A 25,368-nucleotide genomic window follows, 5' to 3' on the forward strand; every position below is an offset into this window, starting at 1 on the left:
AAATACCCACGCAAGTCAATATGTCGATAAAAGGAGGTGTGTGTGGGGACTGTGTGTAGTTGTGGGATTCATTTGTCTTCTTACCTGACAAAGAAAGAAGTTTGATCAAAAGATTAAATGAGTAGTCGCCATGATCTTAGAAATAAATAAGTCATTTACAATTGCAATTTACCTTGTTACTGGGCATGTGAACACCTTTGGACCTTTAAGATCAGCTGGTTTAAAAAAAAATGCTAAAATTGTATTTTCCAAAGAACACACTGGGTGTCTTTGATGGATCCCAATCATGAGACAGGTCTCTGAAGACTAGTACGGTCAAGAAGTCAATCTGCTTCATCAGTGGATATTCATATGGACCAAATGCAGCCTAATGGAGCTTGTTGGACGCTCTTCCCCTGCTCGCATCGATCGACAGCGTGTGAGCTTGTTGTTGGGTGGGGAGCTGTTCGTTGGCTATTGCAGTGGTATGTGTGTGCATTATAGCTTTGGCAAGTACAACAAACCCGAGGGGAAAACAAGCAAGCGCTCTCACCTTTCTTCAACCTCCACCCGATTAAAGGGAATGAAAAATCCATGAGTGCTCATTAGATAGGTTTACAGGTTGCTAATGAACTGATATTTAAAACTTGTCACTTGTCGTGTCTCTCCCTTTCGCTCCAGTTTTCTCTCTTTTTTTTTCCTGTCTTTGGCTGCCCTCCAGGACAGAGCTCCAGCAGGTCTGCAGGGGTGCCAGTATTGCTCTGTATCAGCAAAATGTCAGCCAGGAACATGCACACACACACTGGATCCAGGCTACATATCCCCAGTGCCTATTTCCATCAAATGGAAGGACACATTCAAGATGTACGACCTTAATTTGACTCTGGTAATATAGGTTTATAATAGGGTATGCTGTATAACTGGAATGAACTATTTCACTTGTGTCTGTAACTGTGCATAGTAGCTGTTCAACCTCTTATGGCCTCAGTTTGGTGTGAAACGTTATAATAGTTGTCCTCATTAAAAATCACCTCACCTTTTTAACCACTGTGTGATAAAAAGGGCAATTTCACCACAAGTCAATGCCTCGTCTTTCATACCGGTCGCACCTCTGTGGGCAAAAGCTGCGTCAGGTAGATTGCCTGCAGACCATAACCGCTCTAGTTGCAGTCCAGGAAATATTACCTCAGTAATCTGCAGCAGGAGGCATTTCAGCAGGAAATGGCTCCCTGTGCTGGGTTGTATATATGTTCGGGGCTGAGTTGAGCTCATAATTCAATGCAGTCATTGGCACTTTTCATCCTCTGTCTGCTGGGGCAGGGTACTGGCTAAATGACAGTGAAAGCCACAGTGGCACTTCTGCCATTGCTTTACGACTGGCAGAGACCCCGGGGCACCATGACTGGAGTGCTAAGCGAGAACATGGCTGCCAATCACTTGATATTAATCTCCCTATGATCACGAGAGACAGCCGACATGCGGTGGGAGGGGAGGAGGCAAACCTGGGGTGGGGAGGAGCGGGACGTGGACCCAGCTGGTGCGTGGCCAACAGAAATTAGCTGTGTGCTCCCATCAGAGCGTTCAAATGCCTCACGCTCACCTGCACACGCACACAAACTCAGAGCCACCTACACAAAGGCAGTGAAGGTCAGCTGTGCTCAGCCTCTTCTGTACCGTACCACATAATACGACCAGACAGGAAAGCTCAGTGCATTTCACCTTGATGGATTCCTTGGAGTGCTATGTTTTAAATCTCATTGCCTCAATATACTGTATAAAAAGTCCAGAGTAAATACATCAGCGACCAAACTGAGAGGTCAGAGGTGAAACTAGCACAAAGCCTCTAAGGTAGTTAGTGTTCATGCCATAAATATACTATTTTTACCCCTAATTTTGTCATACAGTTGTTTTAATAAGACAAATTTAAGATTAGATGACAAAAAAATAACGATTATTCTAATAACTCACTTTAATGGGCTTTTTCAACAACTTAGTATGTTATAACTGGATCACGCTCAAGGGAGCGTTTACAGACAATTACACTATATTCCCAAAAGGATTCACTCAAGCATCCAAATCATTCAGTTCAGGTGTTCCAATCTGTGCAGTCTTACTGAACAAAATCATAAAATCAAGCACCTAGGCATGCAGGCTGCTCAATCAATTCCAGTGTGCTGCCTTGATAGGATGCCACCTCTGCGCATAAAATCCAGCTGTAAAAATACCTCATAGTCAATGTTAGTGGTCTTATAACAAAGTAGAATCGACTGGAAATGACAGGAAGTCACTTACAAAGTGGTAGACCATGTAAAATCGCAGAGCAGGCTGTGGTTACCGACTTTCTGCATTGTCAGTCGTTACAGACCTCCAAACTTCCTCAAACTTTGTCTTCCGAGAAGAGCTAAAGCTTTTACAACTGCAAAGAGTGAACCAACATTAAGCCGTATGGATTAAGAATGGGATGTCACTCAAGTACATATATATTTGAGTAGGCAGACGAGCAAATACCTTTGGCTTTATAGTTTAACTCCAATGGTTTGAGTAACTTTATTTTTGGGATCATTTTTTACTGCATCACTAAGCTTTCTGCTGAGCTACAGCTGGCAGGCAGCCACACTGAAAGTATTCTGCAAGATATCTTGGTGAAGATGGAAATTAACGACTCCCTCAGTGATTGCTGTTTGTCCAGACCCAGAAGTAGTTCTGTTTTTTTAGATAAATGCTGCTGCGTGATATCCAAGGTCAAGATCCTCTTTTGGCTAAATCAGCTGAGCTTAGTCTTGAAGGTAAATCTTCAAAGATCTCTTTCTCCTTTTTTGAGGCGCACATCAGGAGACACATTTTCTAATGTAATATAAATATAAACCCTTGTCTAGGTGATTAAAATCCCTGATTCCCAGAGACAGTGCTGAGGACATGACCTCTGTGCCTTCAGCGGTAGCTATGATCCTCTGATGGTCATGTGGCTTCATGTCCCAGTGGTAATCCACACACAGACTTTTGATTAAAAAAAAAAACCCTGCTCAAGTTGTTTATTGTAAGACAAAAATTGTTTAGTTATGTTCTTAGCAAGCTTCACTCTCGTTTTTGTGTTGTTATTGTTATTATTATTGTATGCTTCCTGTACTTTTATAATACTCTGTTGCTGGAGTACAAGCTGTGTCTTTGTTTAAAGTGAATAAAGAACCTGCACATTAAAAAAAGGAAGATTCAGCTTATTTAAGCTGCTTATTCAGCCTCTGTACATTCCCTGTCTGATGGAGTGCAGAGCTGCTCCCACTTTGTCACGTTTAGTTCAGACTGATGGTTATTTTGTGTGATATATAAAATGAGATTTCTAATAGACCCCCTTGTTTGTGCTTCTGTGTGACTGCTTTGAATGTTTGGTGTGGGCCACTGAGATGTTTGTGTAGCAAGTGAAGACTAAAGTAAAATGGACAGAATGTTAAGACGTAGTTTTCACTTCATAGAAAAGGATGACTGACACAAAACTAGAAACTCCAGTTGAACACTTTGTCATACACTGTTAACGCCCTGTAATCATGGCATGTTTGTTGTCAGAGCAAAGGTGTTGACCTTAATGTGACACAGCCAGTGATCGCGAGTAATGAGGATGTGAGTTAAAATTAGAGGGTGTATTCATCTGATGAAGGCTTTGTTCACTCTCTCAGGTTGTTGCTGGCTGTACAGTTCTCTCAGTTCCCATCTCTTCTTCTGAAACCTCTTATAAAAGGAATTAACTTTTTCGGTTATAGATCTATTAAAAACAATATACATACTGCTCAATTATGGGGTTTTTTTTTAAATTATATTCACCAAGACACTTTCACTTTGCTAATTATCTGTTGTAGCCTATATAAGTATATATAAGTTATTAAGGAATGTAAAGTATTCTTTTTCAAAATGAGTAAAAAATAATCAAGAAGATTATTCTAGAGTCATGTGGCAGCCCAGACACAGTTTGGCAGAAAGAAACAGCCAATGCAAAGTTCATCTAAATGTCAGAGAAGAAGATGAACTGCCAGACACACATATTTCATGACTTTCAAACAAAGGCCAAACTGTTTCATTATATTCTTACACAAATAAGTAACAGAAACATTGCGATATGCAGTTTATTTAAGACTTGTATTTGTAAATTTAAGTCGTATTGTTGCTTATTGTAACTTATAAACAAATAAATTATTAAGTATGAAATTGCCATTGGTTTCTCCTAATTGCGAATTATAATTCCTTTATGGTTTTCTTGTTTAAAAACAGCCTGGAAAAGAAGAAGAAGAAGAAGAAGAAGGAGCATGATCTCTCTCAGACAGTCATATGACAGTCCAGTCACCCAGTCACAATTTGGTGGTTCCTTTAATGGTCACTTTGGCTCTATTGGTGATTGAAAGTCATTTGACTAGACCAAGAAAATATAACAAAGAGGGTGAAATGCTCCACAAACTTGTTTTATAAAGTTAGAGCAGAGGTAAAATCAATGAACTGATTATAACCATATAATTTTGACTTGACTTTATTTAAGATACAGTGGTTTAATTTAACTTGATTGCTTTTAAACTCTTTTTGCTATTTAATATTTATTATTATTATTGAAATTGTGCTGTTACTTACTGCGCATATATTTCTTATGAAGTAAGATAATAATAACTATTTATAATTTGCGCCTCGTCTCCCTTAAGTGTAACGTTAATAATTGTAATATTTAATTATTTGCCGTGTTCTTGTTTACAAACAGCTTGAGGGAAAAAAGAACGTGAACTCCTCAGACAGTCATATGACAGACCAGACACCATTTGGCGGAAAGAAACGTCAGCGCTTTCATTGGTGTACTGCGCACTTTACGTAGACTTAAGGACCACCCCCACGAACTCCACGTAAAGTTCTCAGCAGGCGTTGGTGAATGAGCTGGTCTCTCGTGCGTTCACGTAAAGCTGGACGACTTTTTTTTTTTTTTTGGTAACGAGCGGAGAGGAGATGCACACGGCACTCGAGTGAGGTAACTATATAAAAAAACCCATTTGTTATCATTCACTCCCACAACATGGACCCGGGCAGCGTTATCCACGGCTCGTGGATTTTGTTCGCCGCTGTTGCGAACATTTGTAACGAAACATAACACCGTTCTTTATATCGTTGGTCTTTCTAGACTGTGAGCTAATTTCCTGTGAGTCGTCTGCTAGCTTATGTTAGCTGGTTGGATTGTTGTCTTCCTTTCCAGGCTAGCGTTAGCCTTCCGAGAACGGGCTGACTGTGGAGTGAGGGGCTTTGAAATAGTACCTCTGTGAGGTATTCCGGTGTTTTGAACATAAGCGACTACTTCAAGTGTTCATTTTTGTGCCTTTTAACGCTGTCGTGTTGAAATCACGTCTCAAGGACGCGGAAGTGTAGCACGCTTAGTCTGATATTCGAACCACGTGCGGATTTCAGCCCTCCCTCTGATCAGTTTATTGATGAGTGATTGGCGATTTTACTGCGATTCCTCAACAGCAGACGGTTCTCCCTAGTTTAACTTGTGTGACTGGTCTGTTTCTGATTTTTATTGAACTTGTAGACATTACACGGCTTTCACCCACCTTGCTGAACACTGCATGCGTGGGGAGCTGCCATTGTGGAGCGACTGCATTTGGTGATATGCAAATATGGCATTCAAACAGTACCCTCCCTCTCTATAAATATTCACTCTATTGTACTAAATTTCTGAGCATCACCACAAAGTCTTTTTATAAGCTCTTAATTGAAATCAGCATCGTGATCCGGGTGAAATGTCCGCGCATTTGTTCATTTTCTCATCGTCTGTCTCGTTGAATCAGTGATCCCCTTTTCAGCGTCCAACATTTATTTTCTTCCTGTTGCCAGCAGAGTTTACTGACCCGCGTAAAACTAATTTAAGTTAATCTGTACTACTATAACGATTGGATATTTGTTTTAAAAAACTAAATGTTCAAAGTAACTAATAGCTAAAGCTTAAAATGGATGCAGTGGAGTAAACGCCCCCCCCCCCCCCCCTTTACTTTTCTTGCAGTGCTGATTTTATTGCAATTGCAACTGCCATGTTTGACCGTCTTGATTAACAGCCAGCTTGAGTAAAATATTGCGTGCGTGTGTTTCCTCTACATTCGGTCCAGCGGCAGTGCTGTAACCTAGTTCATTCAATATTAAGTTGCAGTTTTAAAGTGTACTAAGTTGGTAAAATAATACTTTGGCATTTCATTTCTGCCTATAAGGAATCCTGAAAGGGGAAAAATGTTCATTACTGGGAATCAATTAATTATTTAATTAATTTATTTATTTATTTATTTTTAACACAGCGAGTTCTACCTGGCAAGGATCCGAGTGTGTGGCTGGTGGTGTTTGGAAGGTTGTAATACCTAATCTGAAATCCCTAAATCTTGCACTTGACAAATGCCATCTATGATATAGTAATTAAATAAAATAATTGAAACTAACCTTTATAGAAAATTAAAAAAATTAAGGGGGAAGAAAAACGAATAAACGTAATAAGTTTGAGGCAGACAAATTCAACAAATTTATTAGATTTTCACCTTGGTCATGGTCCTTGTGGCAAAATAGCTTCTAGTCTAACACTTCTAAAAATATTATGTAATGTTGTAATGTGGGCACTATGAAAGTGATGTCATGAAGTTTAATGCAACTCTGAGTTTCACATCTCTATGTAACCAGAAAGGCTAAAAATACTTCCTAGCACAGTGCCTTATTTGGTGTATGTAACACAATGAGTCACATTGAAGTATGTAGTTATGTACTGAATCATATTTACTCTCTGCTTAAAATATATGTGTAACATTTGGGTGGAAAATTGATGAAACAGCTACTGCAGGATACACACTCATTTATTTAGGTGTGCTTTGGTCTGACTTAAGGCCGTTGGCTGAATTGCTAAAGCTGGAAAGGTTGGCTTATTACATCCCCACCCCAATGTGGTTCCACTGCATTACATGCCATATCCAAACCAACCACAATTAAGGGAGTAGGTTAAAGATCTCACAAGTGCAGCACCTGTTAGCATCTAGATGTCCACACTTCTGTACATATGCGTTCTACTTCGTTAGGTAATTAAATTAAATAACTCTTTTTAGTGTGGTTCCTTGTTCAGATATACTCTTTGAGTGAGGAGTACTAGAAGGATCAGAATAAAGAAAGGCTCCTGGGATATACTGACTTTTAATCCCTAAAGTCAGGTAAATACTAGATGAGTCTTGGGCAGTCCCAAATGTTGTGGCACCACATTGGTGGCCCTTTATAATCCCAGAAATTATATACGTAGTTATTTTAGCCAATACTGATCATTATTCATAGACTAAATGTGGAATCATGTCTGTTTATCTACATTTCATTGGACTCTTGATTATGCTCCATTGCCTACAAAGACATCCAGGAAATTTGGATAATGCGTGACCGGTCTGCTAGTAACCAACAGGAAACTGTATGAAATGAAATAAAAAATGTGAAAAAGGAAAACTGATTCTGACGAAGAAGAAACGTGTGTATAATTTGTTCTCCAACTAAAGAGGATGTAGAAAATAGAAAAGAAATAACAGCCGTGGTTCTTGGCCCTGATTCAATAACGGGCGCTATCATCATACAGTGTACTTGCATCAAAGTTGATGTCCATGTTTATTAGATTCGTGTTGCTCAGTGTAACTTGTGATGAACTTATAAGATTGCTGAAATCAGAGTGTGTAGACACCTTAATAAGAGTAGCTTATGTTGGATCCTGTAATTCCCATAATGCAATTGTTTCTTATGTTAGACTTTCTCTAGTTTGCAAATACCACTGATTTTCAAACTCAAGGGCTTGAGTTTATAATACAAGGGTTGTTGTAAACCAGCAGTCTTAAACCAAGGCTGAGATTACTCTACAGTACAGGTCTGTTTATCCTGTAATTGTTAAGCTTAGGTACTAAACCTTTTTTTGCCATATGCAGTCATGTGAATACAGTGTGGCCTTTGATTTTAAGGTTTTTACAGCAAAACAAAAAGTCTCGTTAGATAAGAAACCTCATGTGAATAAAACAACATTTTATACTATGCCATTATTTATTTAACAAAATAAGCCGAGGTTTAGAAGCTGTATGTGGGAAAACTAAGTAGAAATTCTTTTGTGGGGGTTAAGAGGGTAAGTAGCAGGCAGGTGCCACCAAGCAAATACAAATGTGATTCTTTGTTAAAAGAAGTTTTGGCAGTTTTGTGGTCTGGATCGTTCAGGTGTGTTAACACGCTGCTGAGGAGGAAAGACATCAGTTTTGAGCTTAGAGAAGCAGTTGATGCTGCCCTTCAATGCGAAAAGGGTTTTAAGGTCATTTCCAAACAATTTGAAGTCTACCATTCCACATGGAAAAAAGTTATTCACAACTGGAAAACATTCAAGTTGTCCATCTTCCCAGAAGTCAACATGCCAGCCAATTCACCCCAAGGTCAGTGGTCAGAAAAACTAGGGGAAAAAACAAGCAAGCAACATGCATTTTAGCTTCTATAAGCCCCACTTAGCATGTTGAACATTAAAGTTCATGACATTACAATGAGAAAAAACAAGTATGACTTGTTGGAAAGAGGCTCTCAGGAGAAGGCCTCTTCTTTTTGAATAAGCAGACAGCAATGCAAAGGTTTGGAAAATTGCATCTGAACAAGCCACAAAACGTCTTTTGGTCATATGACAAAGTCAAAGACCCTGGGCTGTTCACTTGCATGCTCTAGAGTCAAATGTCAGACGATCAGCTGACAATCAAAGTTTGTCTGATACTGAGATAAAAAACAGAAGAATCATTGTACATTTTAAATGCTCAATGGGCTGAATGAAAAAGTGCTGCTTTGTAATGCACTAAAGAACCACTAAAAGTTCTGAAGAATTTTAAGAGGCAGATGTATGATTGAAACAGTGCTGGAACCCCCCCCCCCCCCCCTCCCAAATAAAATCCAAAAACCAAAACAAAAAAACCATCTGGCTCCAGCAAGTACAGATGGGAACCCTCTTAGTTCATCCATTATGAGTGTGGGACCAAATTTATCTCTCACATCAAATGCACACTAGCTTGAATGCTGTAGCTTAAATTGTGTTTTGGTGTCAGTTTTGCTTGCTAAACTTCTAAAGTTTGCTTACTGTGTGGAGAAAAAACAGGTATGTATGTGAAAGTGTTTGAAGATGGTTTTGTTGCTTATTTATGGATTACACTGGGATACAGAGATGGCAAGCGCCAAAAAAAAAAAAAAAAAGAACTGGTCACATCACAAAGTAAATTTTCTGTCCTGAGTGTGTATTATATGAACTAGGACATTTGGGCCACATCTGACCTGCTCACCACTTACCAAAAACCAAGGCTGGATCAAGTCTGGCTGACACAATTGGAGTGCCAGAGCTGGGCAATAATTGCCAAAGGGAGGCCAACACTGTCTAACTGGGGAAACACTAATGTGATTAACAAGCCCGGGACTAACCCTACAATTCCTTTTAGTGATTTTTCTCTAATAAATGCTTGTACATTATTTGTAGCCTGTGTGTTGTTGTTTTTTTTGTTTGTTTATAACTATTTTTTTTCTGTAAGGCTTGTCCTGCAGTGTAATTACTAAAATGGCATTTGGCCATAATGTTCTCTTGTTTCACCATAAGCCACTGATTTAAATCTAACGTTGTCACTTGATTTTTTTTTTTTTCTACTTTGACCACAAAATTAGTCTTACTAATTACTTACATTACTTCCCTGTTAACTGTAATTAAATCAGGAAATTATGCAGAACATGGTGCGGTGCAATAGAGTGGCTAAGTGTATGTTTCATTGCAGTTGGTTTGTAAGTGCAAAATTCTGCTTTAGTTTTTTTCTTCCTTATCCATTTACGTTTTTTTTTTAAACACCTGATTTCAGTTTCTAGTTTAGCTTCAGGTAACAATACCCTTGGAATCTGATTTGGGTGATAAAGTCTTTCCAGTGGCTTTAACTTTCACTGTCTGGAGTTGAACTACCTTTAGTTAAACAACACCTGTGCTGAGGGCAAAGTTTAGATACTTTATTGTGGTAAAGTCAGTACTGCAAAGGCTTCTGCACAGAGTATCACTGCTGCCATGTTGTAACTGAAGAGCGTCCACACAGAGGTCCTGGTATTTGTTCGTTTCACCATCAGCCCAGTGACGAGGATTAGTGTGTTCTTGAGTATCACAAGGTAGTATGTTCAAAAAATTAAGCTAAGTGTCTTTTGTGGTTAGCTGACTAGGTGACTTAAAACTAGCAGTTGTTAAGAAAGTATTTGAACCTTCTGCTTTATTGCAGACTCAGTAAGATTTTAAGTGTCCAAGAAAATTGTGCTGAGAAAAACACAGTGCTGTGGGTCCTGTGTGCTTTGGAAGGTGATAGGTGTGTTACATGTGCGTTGTTGTGCTAAAGTAAAGTTACTGTTTTGGAGCCTGTTGTTGAATGTTTCTAATGTCTTCCAGTTGCCCCAGATACAAAGATGTGTGAAATGATAATAAATATAACTAATCTAATCTCAGTCTTGTGTAAGAAAAACTTGAGTAGACATGACTTGGGTCAGTGGTGCAGACATCAGGAGGTACAGGAGTTTAAATTCTTTTATTTGTTTTTTTTAATTTTTCATGAACAGATATGAGACAACACTGTTAGGGGGCATTTGGTTCATTTCAGGTTTGCAAGTAACTAATTTACATCAAAAGTCAAATAATAAAATGGGCAGAATGTCCTGGTATTACACATCTATGACCAAGTAGTTGGTCAGGTGGTCGATCCCTGACTGCTCAGACACGCAGACACGCACATTCCCCCTCTGTGCCTCCCCGCCTCTCTGCACAAATTAGTTAAATCACTGGACTCAAAAGCCTCAAAACAGTCAACCTGTTACTTATGTTAGTGCTGCGGTCCACATTCTGCATTTGTCCGGCGTGAATTTGTGCCTTTGTTCAAATGTTTTGGGCATACTTTTAAATCAGAGGTAAGGATCACTCTATATTTCTTTTATTTTGTTGTCTTTTTTGCATTGTGTATTCCTTTGCTGATAGTTGAGTTCACTTGTATGTACACTATCCAGCACTGCAGCCTGAATCTGTTTTTGCACTGTGATGAGCACGCTTCCAGGCCACAGAGCATCAGCCATGCACCTGCGTCTCACCACAGCAACCTCGTGTCATTTAGCTGCTTCTTGAATTTTCCTGCAGAATCCATGGCTGTAAACAGCAAATTCAGCATCAGTGTACGCGTGAGTCAGTGGCATCGTGCAGAAAAGATGTTTATGCTTGTACAGCATTGTCACGCTCTCTGACTGCAAGGAGTTTAAGGGGAGTTGCGGTCTGTTTACATGTGAACCTGAAGGTGTCACAGAAGCCGACAACCTATTTTCAAATCCCAGTGGGATACTGGGGTTTAACCATATGGCATGTGCCAACCTTGTTTTCTCAGATTTGTTTTACATGGACATTTAAGGGCTTTTGGAAGGATTTCTTGGTCATTCATTTACCATGTTTTTCAGTTGCTGACAAAGTACCTTGGGATCAGTTTGTAGTAGTCTTCACCTACCACCTGTGCTGAGTCTGCTGCAATGAAACCTGCACTGCAGCTCATGGTGAGATGGTTCTTATGATGCATATACAGAATAGCTACTTCTGATAAGAGGATTGCTGGTTTCACCTGTTGAGATGACTACCTTTATCATTGTTGTTACCAATAACATTGGTAAATGCTTGTACACGGTTTGACGAAAGTAGTCCCTCTGTAACCGCAAAGTGTAGGCTTGCTTGTGCTTTATGAGGCAGTTAAGCTAGGCTGTAACAGTTTGCTGTTGTGTGTCAGTGCTGTAATGTCTCACCACTGTTGAATGACTGCTTAGGACAGCAGTTATGTGTGAGATAAAAAACAATTCACAACCTATTATGTTCCCTGCTGTTTTTGGTGATTGTCTGCAGAGATGCATGACCTAAACTCAGGTGTGTCATATGTTTCCTCTCCTGCCACGCCAGACTGTGACTGTGGTCCTTCATTTTTTCCTCAGACCATCTGCTGGCAGTTTTGTCCATGTGGCAGCTGACATCTGCCCTCTTATGTGGGCCTGAGGCCTTACTAAGAAAACCCTCTTCTCTGACATGTTGTTTTTTTCCTGTCTCAAGAAAAAAGTTGTTCCCATTCCCCACTTGGCTCAAGGTTTTAGTTATGTAGCTTCCCGGCTTATTGGTGTGGATCAAAAAGTGGAGGCTTAATCTGCTCTGATGTAACCATCACAGGTCTGTAAAACTGCCTGACTTTTGGGGGGATTTATCACATTTCAAGGGCTCAAAATATTGCAATACTTGAGAAACCATGTGTACATTTATTGCTTTTTAAGTAGAATTACATTTCTAAGGAGTTGTAGTCAAATACGCAGTGTGACAAAGTACCCATGTGCATATATCTCCCAGCCTCACAAATCTCTTATTAAATTTTTTCTTTTATTGGTCTTGTTGGCACAAACCAATATACTTGTTTTGTAACAGTGAGCACAAGAGGTTTCACTTACATGTCTTTGGTACCAGAATTTATGTTTTGCTTCATTCCTGTTTCCCTGCAGACACCGACCTCATGCCGAGATGAGAGGTATGTGTATGGTCGTGTGAGAATCATATGAACCAGCTTACGGGTCAAAGTTGGTTTTTCTTTTTTTTTTTCCTGCAGAGAAATAACAGCATTCCTTTAGTTATCAGCAACTTTGAGGAGAAACGAGGACATGTTTTTAAAGATTAATTTATAAGTATTATAATGCTAGCTTTTTCAGCTGTACGGCTTAGTCATTTGGCAATGAGATAACACATTCCTACTCATATGGTAGCTCCAGTTTGCAGAATGAATCAGGAGTCAGTCAGATAAACTATTATTAGACCTTATAGATGTTCTCTAATTTTGTGTGTTGTAGAACAATAGTAGTTATGCTCAGAGTGTCTCTTTTTTAATATAATATAGCACCATTGTCGTTTGGAGTCTCACCTAAACTAATATTACACACAGCTGACTTCTGAACCGAAGTGTGCTTAAGTAAAACCCTTCAGGGTTTGAGTGCTGTTGGTGGACCAGAATAAGAGGTTTGCTCCTCTTATGAAACAAACATGCGTAAGAACCTAACAGTGAATTCAGCTGTGGTGTTTTGTTTTTTTTTTAGTTTTCTTCATCTGTTCATCTCTTTGAGAGATTTCTAGATACACTTTAAAGTCAGGGTGAGACTTTAAAGCTGCCAGTGGTCAAAAGCTTTTAAAATGGGGATGGGAGCATCTGGTTTATGTTGCAGATGCACAGTTGGGTTGTAGCTTTCCCCTCCTTGGGGGTGCATAAATGGCACAATTCAGTGTTCCTGAAGTCCTCAGGGAAGGAAGAACAGCCTTAATATTCAACAGTTTTCATTTGGTGTATTGCCTTATACTGGTCATGTAAGCACATTGGGCATTTACCACTTTTATCTCAGAAGGTGCTAAAGAAAAGCCACCCAGCCTGGTGATTAAGCTACAAATATCCAGATGCAGCTAGGGCTGTTCGATATAACGATATGTATCGGATAACGATATAAAATCGTCTATAGTTTCATTTTACGCTATCATTTGTTTCGTGGTGTTGTAAAATAAACTGTTTAGGGCAATATTTTTTTTCATGGTTTTGATGGTCACTGTAGTGGCTATATTAATTTCCTAAAGTTCTCTCTTTGTCTTATTTTTAATATAACCACACTACAGATGGACAAGCGCCTGTTTTTATGCATTGTCGTTAGCAACAACAACGGCAAAACCATCGCGTGTCCGCTGGTTTAGTTTCCACATTAACCTTTCACAATAAAGTTCAAGATCCTGTTGAGACTTTTCAAAATAAACTGAATCACATGAAAGGGTATGCAGAGCGTTTACGGATGAGAAGCAAAAAAGAGCCGTCAGGTGCTAAAAAATAAACCTTAGATTCAAACGTTAGAACAGGCTTTTCCCCGCAGCACATTGTGTAATAAATACTCACAAAGAAAACGGCGGGCGTTACAACTTACGTCTAAAAATGTATCGTTTCATGCATCGGTTAAAACACTCGACTCCAGGTACGCCGCCCAGCTGGAAACACTTCACTAAGTCGAGCTGCCCGAGAGTCACAGAATTTACAGAAAATATTACATTCTTGTGATTTATATCGTTATCGGGACGATAGATGTCTTAATATCGGGATATGAGATTTTTTTTCATATCGCACAGCCCTAGATGCAGCCATGTTTTGTTTTGTTTTTTTGTTTGTTTTTTTTAAAGGTCAGGGCACATGGTGGTGTTCTTGGCATGTTCTGATGTCAGATTTATTAACATTTATAGAAAAACAAAAATACATTTCCACCATATAAACGGAGTCAGATTTCAGACCATTTTCTTGGTCAGGTCAAGCCTAATATTGTACAGTGTAGTCAAAACGGGTAATTAATACAGGTGGTGCTAATATGTGCAGTTAGTAAACACTAAATGGCTTTCAGTGGCTAAGTTTTAATTGGTGATTATGGGTACTATAAATTACTGCGCTGATGCGTAATGATTTAATTTTCTTCCCTTGGCTAAGCTAAATTTCTGTCACCTTAGAGTTGATAGCCTTTCCCTTTCGGTCGTTTTGCTTCTGTTTGTGATCCCAGAGCTGAGAACATAAAAAACCCATTTCCTTTTCGCCGCTTCTCTGGTAAATGTCTCAGATTCACATTCGGTGAAACTACACTTCTTTCTTATTCTTTTTATTGCTGTGTCTGGCAATCACAAGAAGGTGCAAACAGCAATGTTAACTAAAAACTATTAAATAAAAGAAGTTAACAGTGCATCCACTCTTTCTTGCACCATGCACGCACACACCATCTGAGAACAAGAATGCAAATGCACATTTCTGTCTTTGTGTGTGCTGTTTTAGTTGTGAGATTTATCCATTTGTCCTCAGGTGTAAAGATTAAATTTGGTCACCATCGTCCTCGGGGAATATGTATCACTCAAGATCTAATTCTGTTGCCTCGATGTGGCCTTGCTCTATTTTTGGACTTATTGTCTCACTATAATGGTTGTAGTTCCTTGGGCAAATTGGCCAGAGGTTGTGCTGGTTATCCACTAGAGGTTTACATTGACAAGGTAATTTCTTTCCCAAATTCTTAATATCTAAAGTATAAATATCTAAAGAAACAAGATCAAGTACAGATTATGCAGTAGTACAACGGTCTGGGTCACCTGCAGAAGGTACTGAGATGTTGCAGGTTACATTAGACTGTATATAAAAGATGGCCATCACTGTGATGTTATCCATTGGTTTGTAAAAGCTGAGTGTTTTTGCCATTGTCACGTTTTCTTTCTGAAACCAGATGTTATGAGCACTGAAACTGTGAGACTACAGGCTCACACTGCAGGCTGGCTTTGTGTCTCCTTCTGAAGACCAAAGTCTACAAAATGAATTTGTCTATGAATATCACTGAAATTTGAAAGCTCCCCCCCATCGAGTCCATGAGCTGTTCTTTTGAAGCTTATATATAACTAATCTCCAGTTACCTTATTCTATGATCTCAGTAAACACATTTCTAGTACGTCGTTTGGCAAGGAAAGTCACTCCCTGCAGGTATTTGGGTTTAAGCCATTTTCAGCTGGGCTTTTGTAACCAGTATGTAACAAAATATATAAACAATGGGCAAATCAGAAGATTTCAGGAACGACAGGAGCCCAGAGGATGGGTAACCACAATGAAAACACAACTGCAAATGATGAAGCAATAGTTCAACTGTATTTGAAATTTGTGCACTGTATTGCATTTACAATAACAACCAAAATTGTGTGTGCGCGCACAGATACCCAAAATAAAAAAAGAAAAGAACGTTAGACCCGGGTCTTTTAAAGTGTCAATAGGATCCAGATCAGGCCTGTTTGGTGATCTGGTGAGTTATTGGTGTGAGTTCAGTCCACGATCGATGTATGGTTTGCACTGTTTTGTCCTACCACAGTTCAGGCAACCAGACTTCAAGATTCAATTCCAAATGGGCTGTGGCTCGCCATCCATTTCAATGGAAAATTATACCTCTTCTGCGGATTTCCACAAAGTCTGTAATCCAAAGTTCTCCGGGGAGTCTCGGCTCCTTTCTCCAACTCAAAAAACCTGACCTAAGAGTGAGGTCAGAATTACTTCAAATGAACATTGTTCACACTTAACTAACAACACTTCTGTTTTAAAGTATAAAGCATGAACAAAATGTGTTTCCATTTCTAATGTTGTACAACTAATCAAATTCTAAACGTTTTCATTACATGGCAATGTAGCTATCGCCAATCATTAAAGCAATTCACACTGCTCATTAAAAGCAGCAAACTCAATATACTCTGCTCACGGTCAAGTAACAACAGTGATGAATAAAAAGTAACACAAAACATTTCAATACAACAGATAGACATACTGTTTTTTTCCTTAACCTAACAACAGCTAATAAGTTCTCAACTAACGCTGAACAACGGGAGTGAGCGTTTAGCACACTCGCTAGCTACTAGCACACTTGCTAGCTACTTGCATAGTACCGTCACCATTAGCGTTTGTTTTTTGAAGCGAACAACATTAACATTTCAGGATGCCGATCAGCGGCTATAACAGTTTCGTTACTCACCAGTGCAAAGCACTTCGTATTCATAAAACTAGCTTCGGCTATCCAAATCTGGCGGCTAATCAAGCAGACACCAACAGCTTCGCTGTTTCAACAGCTACCACGTTTTCCCCACAGGTACAGCTATGGCGCGTGTGGTCTAAACAGCCTTAGCAGCGCAACAAAACATGAAAAAAACAAGGCGGGACATACAATCCCATTGGTTGGACTGCATTTGTATCCATGTCAACAAATAACCTTTGAGAAACAAAAATAAACAAATAATGCAATTCCATACAAAATAATTTGGATTTTTTCTTTAGAGTCTCTCTCCAATCATGAGTGTTTTTAACTGAACAGAATAAAACACCTTTAATAATAATTACAATAAACAGTCTCTAATTCCATCTGTTTGCCACTGGGCTACACTTTCCTTTTCAGACCCAGAAGATATGTCCATGAAGTCTGATTTTTTTCCACCCATCCTTCCATTGTTTACCACTTATCTGAATGATAGAGGCAATTTGCAACAGCAGTCCAAGCAGAGAAGCCTAGACTTCCCTCATCCTGGCCACCTCTTCTTGCCCATCTGCCTAGATGGTGGGCCGTCTGGAAGAGGTGGACAAACTCCACTGGCTCCTTTTCAGGTGGAGGATCAGCAGATCTAGCAACCCTGACCAGCAAACCTTAGAAGGAAACTAATTCTGCAGCTTGTATCTGGAACCTCATTCTCCCAGAGTTCATGATCATGGGTGAGGGTACAAACCCAGATTTACCGGTAAATCAAAAGGTTTTACACTCAGCTTTTTCTCCACCGCAACATATCAATATAGCTGCACCTATTAGTCTGTCACTCTCACACTCCATTCTGTCTTACTCATGAACTAGACCCTGAGATACTTGGGGCATTGACTTGTCCCAGACTATGATTGGACACTCCACTCTTTTCCACCTAAGAAACATAGTAGAGATATGGTCGTGCTGATTTTCATTACCGCTGCTTCACACTGGGCCATGAACCATTTCAGTGCAAGCTGAAGGTCAACAGCTGATGAAGCCAGCAGGACCAGGAAATCCTTAGGTCATCAAAGTGGAGACCCTCCACCATGTAGCTACGCCTAGATGTTGTTGAGCTTGTTACTGCCATAATGCTTCATCACCTTTTCTTTATGCGAAAGACTGATTCTCACTTCTCTGCCTCCCTTTTTTTTTTTTTTTCAGGGTGCAAGTTTCAGAAGAGTTGTTACACCCCCATTTAATTACACCAAGACTGGGGGCCAAGCAGGCAAAGAAGTGTTTGGTGAGTGAAAAACTTACTGCAGTGTGCTGTGTAATCAGATTTCCCACAGATTCAGGTTCTGTGTGTGACTGTGTTGGGGATGTGGGGAAATGTGTCAGGGTTTTTCTTGGCTCAAAATTGCCTTGTGAACACGTAGTCTACATTTAGTTTAAGGCAAAGAGTGACTTACCTGTGCTGAAAGGCAGAGATCTGTTTGGTGGGTAACAAGTCTGTTTTTATTTTCCCCTCTGCAAATCATTCATACAACATACTTTCTGTGTTTGAGCTTAAACTGGTGTCGGTTGCTTCAGATTCTGTTAGTGGATCTAGCTCATAGTGGATCTACCGACCAGCTGCAGTACAAGACAGTGTTGGAGTTCATCCCAGCGTGGGACAATGTCCTCTCTGGGAAAGCAGCTGAATGATATCAAGGATTCCCACAACAGTAGCTTGGCTAGCAAGACAGCCTGTAGGGACAACATGACAGCTGGGGCTTTAAACACAAATTTAGAGGATTGTCTGATTGGTTCTGTTCTCTCAGACAGGAATAGATAGATTTCTAATATGAGTTGCCAAACAAGGTACATAGGCACCTGTTTATACACCTCAGCAGCCCACCGAAGTAAAGTGTGTGTGTGGGAAACACTGGTGATAATAGGATTATTTTCTTAACATGTACTGAAACAACTGCGATTAAACAGTTCTCTGACTGCTCAGTGAAATCAATTTTATATTAAATTCATGTATATGTGAACATAAAAATTCCAGAGAGGAAAAAATATCCCTTAAAATTGATTTGTCTTGCTTACGTTTTACATTAGCTTTTGTAACACACAATTAAACTGTAGCACTCGATAGAGATTCTGTTGTTTCCAATAAAGGCCAAGCACAACAAAGACTCCAGTCAGGAGACATTGCAGGCTCTGTTGCTGCTGAGAGGGTGTGCTCTTAAAAATAGGTCTTGCTTTGCCCCAACCTATCTGCTGTTAGGTTCATAGGTCACTGCTGTCTCATGTTTATAAACACCGTCTTGCCGGCAGCGGCGAAGTATGCTTCTAACCACACTTAACTACTGCAACCTTGAGTCAGAACGCCCTCATTCAAATTTCACACACCATTCATTCAAGAGCACACTGTGGTAAGTTGGCTTGATTTTAGTTTCAGAGTGAAGCTGGGATTAAGTAACTGAATTTTTTTTGTGGTTTTGAAATGTTTAACCACCTTTTGAAGGTGTTTGCTTGAATGCGGTTTAAATGTGTTTGTAGAGGTTTGGGTGTGTTTACTGTAATTGGTGCAGAGAGCAACAATTATGGTGTTCATTTAAAACAAAAAATGGCATTATATTGCAAAAGTCTGTAACACACTGATTCTAAACTCCATTATGAGCTAATAGTCTTTGGCTGATAAGCTACTGATGCTGTCTGGACAGTGATCAAGGCACTGATGAATGAATAGGGCTTTGATTTTATGTTGATTGGCTTCTTCTAAAATTTTCCTTTTGTTATAAATTTGAGTGGAAATATATTTGTATCAGAAGGCGTCACTGGTTGGGTGCATAGATTTAAAAGGCTTTTTTTGTTGTGGGTATGACTCCTGTGTTACGCATGTAAGGAGATATTTTTATCTTATAGGAAGGAAAACTATGCATCATCCTAAGATAAAATATTGTCATTGGATAGATTCTCCTTATACTCTTAACCAAGGAAAGTTTTTGTGCACAGATCTGTTTCCTTTCCTTTGAGTTTCTATTTTGATATTTCTTGCTGTTTTGTGGATATCCAGAAAGAAATCAATGCGGTTAAATTGTGATGTTCTTTGTTTGTGGTTCTCACACATGCCTACGGTGTGCAGTCTGTTGTTAGTAGCCTTGACAGCTGTGAGAAGGATCTATCATCTGCACAACACAGATCTATTCCCTCATGATGTGCATGCTGTAAATCCTCTATAAACTTTACTAACAAGCTGAAGTGTGTGGAGGAGCGATTACACACATTTGTCTGGTCTCTTCTGTGTGCCATCGCACCATTATCCAGCAGTATTCCTCATATGACCTCTCTTTATTTCTCTCCACCCCTCCTCTCTCGCATCACCCACCCACGGGCTTCACGAGAGACCTTATGAGGATCATTTGACTGGAATGATACTGCTGCTTCAGGCATTTTAAAGTAGGGGGAAAACAAGCAATTTGTTACACAAATTTATGCTCCAGAAGGCTTTGTGATTTAGTCATTAGATCTGTTATTCTAAGCTGGAGGTAGCAGCTTTGAATCGTCTTTTTATCTGTGGTGTGCCAGCTTTTTATCTCGCATCTTTTTGTGTGTGTCTAACATTGTATGTGAACTTTTAAACTGGAGGATGTCAGTGTGTTATTGTGTTAGTAGGCCTGATATCGATCACAGATTTTAATGATCTCAGGATTGTGTAATCTGATACTAGTGGCTCGTGTTTGTATTATTTATTTACTTATTTTATATGGTGTTCCCGTATGTAACATAGACCAATAACATTTGGTTGTTTGCTTTTATTCTGGAAGATTTTATTATTCCTTGTTGCATTGCCACATTTTGAAAAAGATTGCAAGAAAGTATAGTTTCACTGTGAAACTGTAACTGTGTCCGTTTTTATTTGTTCTTACCTAAGGACAGACCATAATTAATGTGTGTTGTTTGTTGACTGTAACCAGTCTCATTGAGGTGATTTAATCATCGTTGACTGTTTAATCAAAGCTGCTATCCAAAGAAACAAATCAAGGGAAACAGTAACAGGAAACTAACTAAATAAGTTTTGTTTGCATATAAATACATATTTTGTAAAAGATGAATAAATCAAGATTCAGATCCTCACTGTGATTTGGTGACAATGAGGAAATATATCCTCACTGCAAAAAATAATATTCCAAATGAATAAGTATGATTTTTTTTTTTTTTAAACTTATGATCAAACATGTTGTGTAGCCACATAAATTAATACAAATTAAAACTCATTAGACTCAAAATTATATCAAGTATATTAAAATGGGTTTCAAGAAGTGAAATAACAACATTATTTTTAAAATGATTTTTACTGCACTACAAACTTATCATACGTTTCAAAGAACAAAGGAAAACAAACAGATGCAAAATACATTACACTTTTACAAGCTAAATAAAAGGCCTTTATTTGTTCTCGTAGATTGATTTGCTGATGCACTAATCAGCATAGTCTCAATGGTGCTGATTATCTTAAAAGAAAAGATTAATTGTGAAGTTTTACTTGGGACTAAAAAGGCTAGATTACACTTCCCCTTGTGTCCATGAGTTGATGTCCACATGTCTGCTTAGTTTGTGAGACCACGCAGACCCATCTATGGAGAATTTACATTACAGTGTACCATAGAAGTATGCATTAGCTCCATGGGAGCCTGACGCTGTAACAGGCAAGTACAACAGGAATCCAGGCTTTAGATCAGTTCAGTGCTTTTGTCACGGTCTTATTCTTTTACTTATTTATCCATTTATTTATTTATTGCAGGTGACGAGAATTGAGGGGACAATGAGAGTCCACATGCACACCAAGTTCTGTTTCCTGTGTGTGCTCACGTTCCTCTTTCATCAGTGCAGCCACTGCCATGAAGGAGGACACCACCATCAGCACGATGGGCATCACCACAATGATCATGACAGCGCTCACAGCGACCTGCAGATTTCTGAGGCTCCATACGTGAGAGGGGTCACAGAGTCCCCAGGGTCCAAGAGTGGGCACGCTGGGGATGCTCTTGAGGAGGAACAGCGCTTCTACATCCAGCAGCTTTTCAGGCGCTATGGCCAGGAAGACCGGCTAGATTTCAAGGGCTTTCAGAGTCTGTTGTTTAGCTTGGGATTGGGAGAAGTGAAGGTTGTAGGTTTGGATCATGAGGATCTGGGCCATGACCATGTAGCCCACCTCGAGGTGTTGGATATGCTGCACGGACATTCATCCACTAACGCTGGCCACAGCCACGGCCAGGGCCACCGGCACAGTCACACCACACAGATGCGTCCACACCAAAAACAAGACTCTCAGCATCCACACACAGAAGGAGCTCCCACTCGGTGCAGCCAAACCACTGCTGGACCGACAGATCACGAACATGATCACGAACATGATCACGAACATGATCACGAACATGATCACGAACAAGATCACAATCACACTAAGGTAGAGGAGAATGACCATCAACATGACACACACCACTTTGGCGACCACAACAATCACACACATGATGAAGAGCACAAACACCAGCAGGTCAACCACAGGGACCTGTCTTCTCAGCCTCACCCTGATCACGACCACAGCAACCACAGTGATCATGAACATGACTACAATCATATTCATGAAGTGCACACAGACATAGGCGGCACTCACCTCGACCAGGAAAAGCTGGAGCCATCTCAGGTGCCCCAGAGGCTGCAGCCCACCCCGACAGAAAACCGACCCAAGAAACCCTGGAAACCGGGAAGAGTCAGAGGACAGCGAGGGCGAGACAAAACCACATCTTCTCACACACCTGCATCTGATGACCACGACCATGACAACACTCATGACCATAACCACACACATGGTCACAGCCACTCTCATAAAGATAAGAGAGAGGCACCGGGGGCACTTCCCGTGCCCACTCTGCCAGTCTCCATGCCAGCTGGTCATCCAGGTGGATTAACCCATCAGCATGAGGAGGTAAGATTATTTTTTATTTGTTTTTTTCTTTTTTTATTAAATGCACCTGTTGTGGTTTCCAATTTGCTTTTTTAACTTTTGTGATAGTTTTGCGTCATTCTGAGCTCCTCCGCTGTGTCAAACAAGTAGTTGAAGCTTCCTTTCCCCCCATCTTTAACCCACTATTTTCTGATTGGTAGCCTGTGCCATTTTTTTTTATTTTATTTTATTGATCTGTTACTCCTGCAAACTCTAAAAATAACATCAAAGTCATACATTAATTGAGCCCATGGATCCAGCAGGATATTTGAATCTGGACTAGATTTTGGTCTTCTTGGGAACATCAAAACAATTAACTGGTCAAATTTACATGTGACACTGTCCATAAAGTTTTAAGCAATCCTGTTAAAAAAAACAGACTGACAAACTAAAACTATTACATAAACCCCCTGATGAAGTTAAATATAGTGTTGGGAAATCTGAAAGCCTTGAAAACAGTCCACTTGTTTGTAATAAATGTGTATTTTTTCACAAAAGGACAAAAAACAAGAAGGATTAAATAAACAGACACAAGAAACCAGATTTTTATTTAAATGCTATTGTTCTAATAAGTTATCAGTGCTTAGTCGAGTGTTTGTTGTTGCACTACTGCTTAAGTTATTATATCGTGTTGGTTTTCTGTGTGTGGAATCTCTCTCAGCATTTTTAAATGAATGGTTGGCTTTCCTCGTGGATGTTTGGATCAGTCAGTACTGCCAAAGTGAAATTCCCTTAACATAAAATCTGTCTTTTGCTGCAGCTCACATTGTGTTTGAGTGAAATTTGACTTTACAAGAAGTGATTCTGTTATTTGTAATGTTTTTCAGTGGTTCCCTGCGTTTATTTATATTTTCATGTTCTCACCTTCTCACTCCAGTGTTTGAACCTCACTCAGCTCCTCACCTACTACGGCCTCAATCCCGACTCGCTCATCTCCCCCCGCCAGTTTGCGTATCTGTGTCCCGCCTTGCTCTACCAAATAGACAGGCGGGTCTGCATCCTCCATTACGAGCAGATGGATGTGGAGCAGGAAGCCTTTGAGCCTGCCAGTTCTGGTAAGAGCAAACTCATTGATCTGCTCGGAAAAAAAAACCACATAGCAAGGAGAAATATTAATTTCAATGAGTGTCAGCTGCTTAGTTCAGTCCACGGTGCTCATTTTATTTTCATTTCATTCTTTTGGATGACAAAATGCAGCTGAAGTTAGTGTTTTATCCTTGTTTTGGATACTTGGTGTGAGACCAGCAAGCTAAGCAGTCACGGAAGGTGGACTAAAAAGCATCTACTATTATGAAATTGTTGAGACACTGAATATGATGGTAAGAAATTGGAATGGAGGAAAAAGTCACAGTGAAACATTAAAAAATGTGGTTAACAAAGCACACTGTAAGTCAGGGTTTTTGTCTGATGCCATCGGCCATAGGAAACTGCTTTCTTCATAAGTGTAAAACCACAGGGACTCCCATCATAAAACATTAATGTAATGCTGTCTTTACGTAACCTGGAGCTCCTCTCTTAGGGAAGAGTGGAAGATCTGCAAAATATATAATGTTTCTTTAAAATGGTTAAGCCGTATTTTATATTGAGACTTCTATTTCCTGGTACTGCCGCTATCTTTTACTGATTTTATTTTATTTTAATTTTCAGAGCCTGATAGCAAGGGGACAGGGCAATGTGTGCCAAACTGGACCCAAAACAGAGAGTTATAAATAAAAATGTTAAAAAAAATATAAGAAACATTAAATATAAATGTTAAAATATTTAGTATAATATATAAAATACTTTAAAAAAGGAAAAGAACGTTTTTACTTCTAGCTAAACTGCTTTGAGCTGATTTGAATGCAACAGCAATACAAACAACCACTTGTTGCAATGCAGAAGAGCGTCTCTGCTCTGGTTTGACTCACAACACGGCAAACTGTGAAGCAGAAAGGTGACAGCAGCGGCAGAAGACCGTATGAGATGCCACTCCTGTCACATTGACAAGGTGGGACAAATGAAGCAGCCGGTGGGTGTATATAGCGTTTTTCTTAATCAATATTAAGACTAATCTGGAGTAGAGTTGATCACATTTAATTTATAATATACTTAACATTAAACTGGTGACGTCTTGCCTTCTTTACAGTCATTCATTTCATTTTGGCAACTTTGACAATTTGAAAAGTTTTAATTCAAATAAATAAATAAAACAGTTTTGTGTTTGTGCGCTCAAACGTGACTCCAAGATCGAGGTTTTGGAAATGAAAATGTGATTTTTGTGTAACCATACCTCTGCGGCATCCTTCTGCTGTGCAGAGCTGCAGAGGAGACACAGGAGAGCAGTTTGAGCAGCGACATTAACAAAAAAGAAGAACTGAGTATTGGAAGCCAGAGCAGTCGTTGAAGAGTGCTTCTTATGCTCAAATTGCTTCATGTATTTACACAACATGAGTTTTATTTACAGCTGAAGGAAGGCGTAACATCAGTTCTCGCTAATAATGTAGACTTGGAGAAATTTGAGACTCGAGTCACTTAAAGCAGTGAGCGATGTTGTCATTGTCCAGGAGGCTTTTTCCTGCTTACTGCTAAACATGTACTTTGTTCTTTATATCAAACCTGCTGCAAGGTTGTCTCACACTAACCTTTGTTCAAGACGGAAATGTTCCTCTAAAACCACTCAAGACGTTTTTTATGGCGTCTGCTGCTGTAGGCATGACCCTGACCTCATGAGCTTCTGCTCAGTGTGTAGTTTGTGGAACCACTGTGAATCTCATCTGTGGTTCAGGGCTTTTTTTATATAGTTAACTAAAGAAAAAGCAAAAAGTTTG

The 25,368-nt window shown here is 39.6% G+C and overlaps 1 protein-coding gene and 1 long non-coding RNA gene across 3 annotated transcripts in view; one reads left to right on the forward strand and one right to left on the reverse strand.

Moving 5' to 3' along the window:
* Positions 1 to 4,716: 4,716 nt before the first annotated feature.
* slc39a10 (solute carrier family 39 member 10) overlaps positions 4,717 to 25,368 on the forward strand; it is a 35,368-nt gene continuing 14,716 nt past the window's right edge. The window contains exons 1-4 of one of the 2 annotated variants that reach the window (XM_026144567.2): positions 4,717 to 4,975; positions 17,791 to 17,869; positions 21,359 to 22,543; positions 23,439 to 23,616. In XM_026144567.2, the coding sequence (XP_026000352.2) occupies positions 21,380 to 22,543; positions 23,439 to 23,616 (1,342 nt within the window). In that variant the 5' untranslated portion in view covers positions 4,717 to 4,975; positions 17,791 to 17,869; positions 21,359 to 21,379. The remainder of the gene's footprint in view (positions 4,976 to 17,790; positions 17,870 to 21,358; positions 22,544 to 23,438; positions 23,617 to 25,368) is intronic. The other variant, XM_080290855.1, reaches the window with a different exon arrangement.
* LOC145421095 (uncharacterized) lies at positions 15,707 to 16,714 on the reverse strand. The gene is made up of 2 exons (XR_013902384.1): positions 16,594 to 16,714; positions 15,707 to 16,099 (listed from the first exon to the last, which is right to left on the reverse strand). It is a non-coding gene; the product is annotated as an uncharacterized LOC145421095 (long non-coding RNA).

This window comes from Astatotilapia calliptera, chromosome 16 (assembly GCF_964374335.1).
Source record: "Astatotilapia calliptera chromosome 16, fAstCal68.1, whole genome shotgun sequence".
Classification (NCBI taxonomy): Eukaryota; Metazoa; Chordata; class Actinopteri; order Cichliformes; family Cichlidae; genus Astatotilapia; species Astatotilapia calliptera.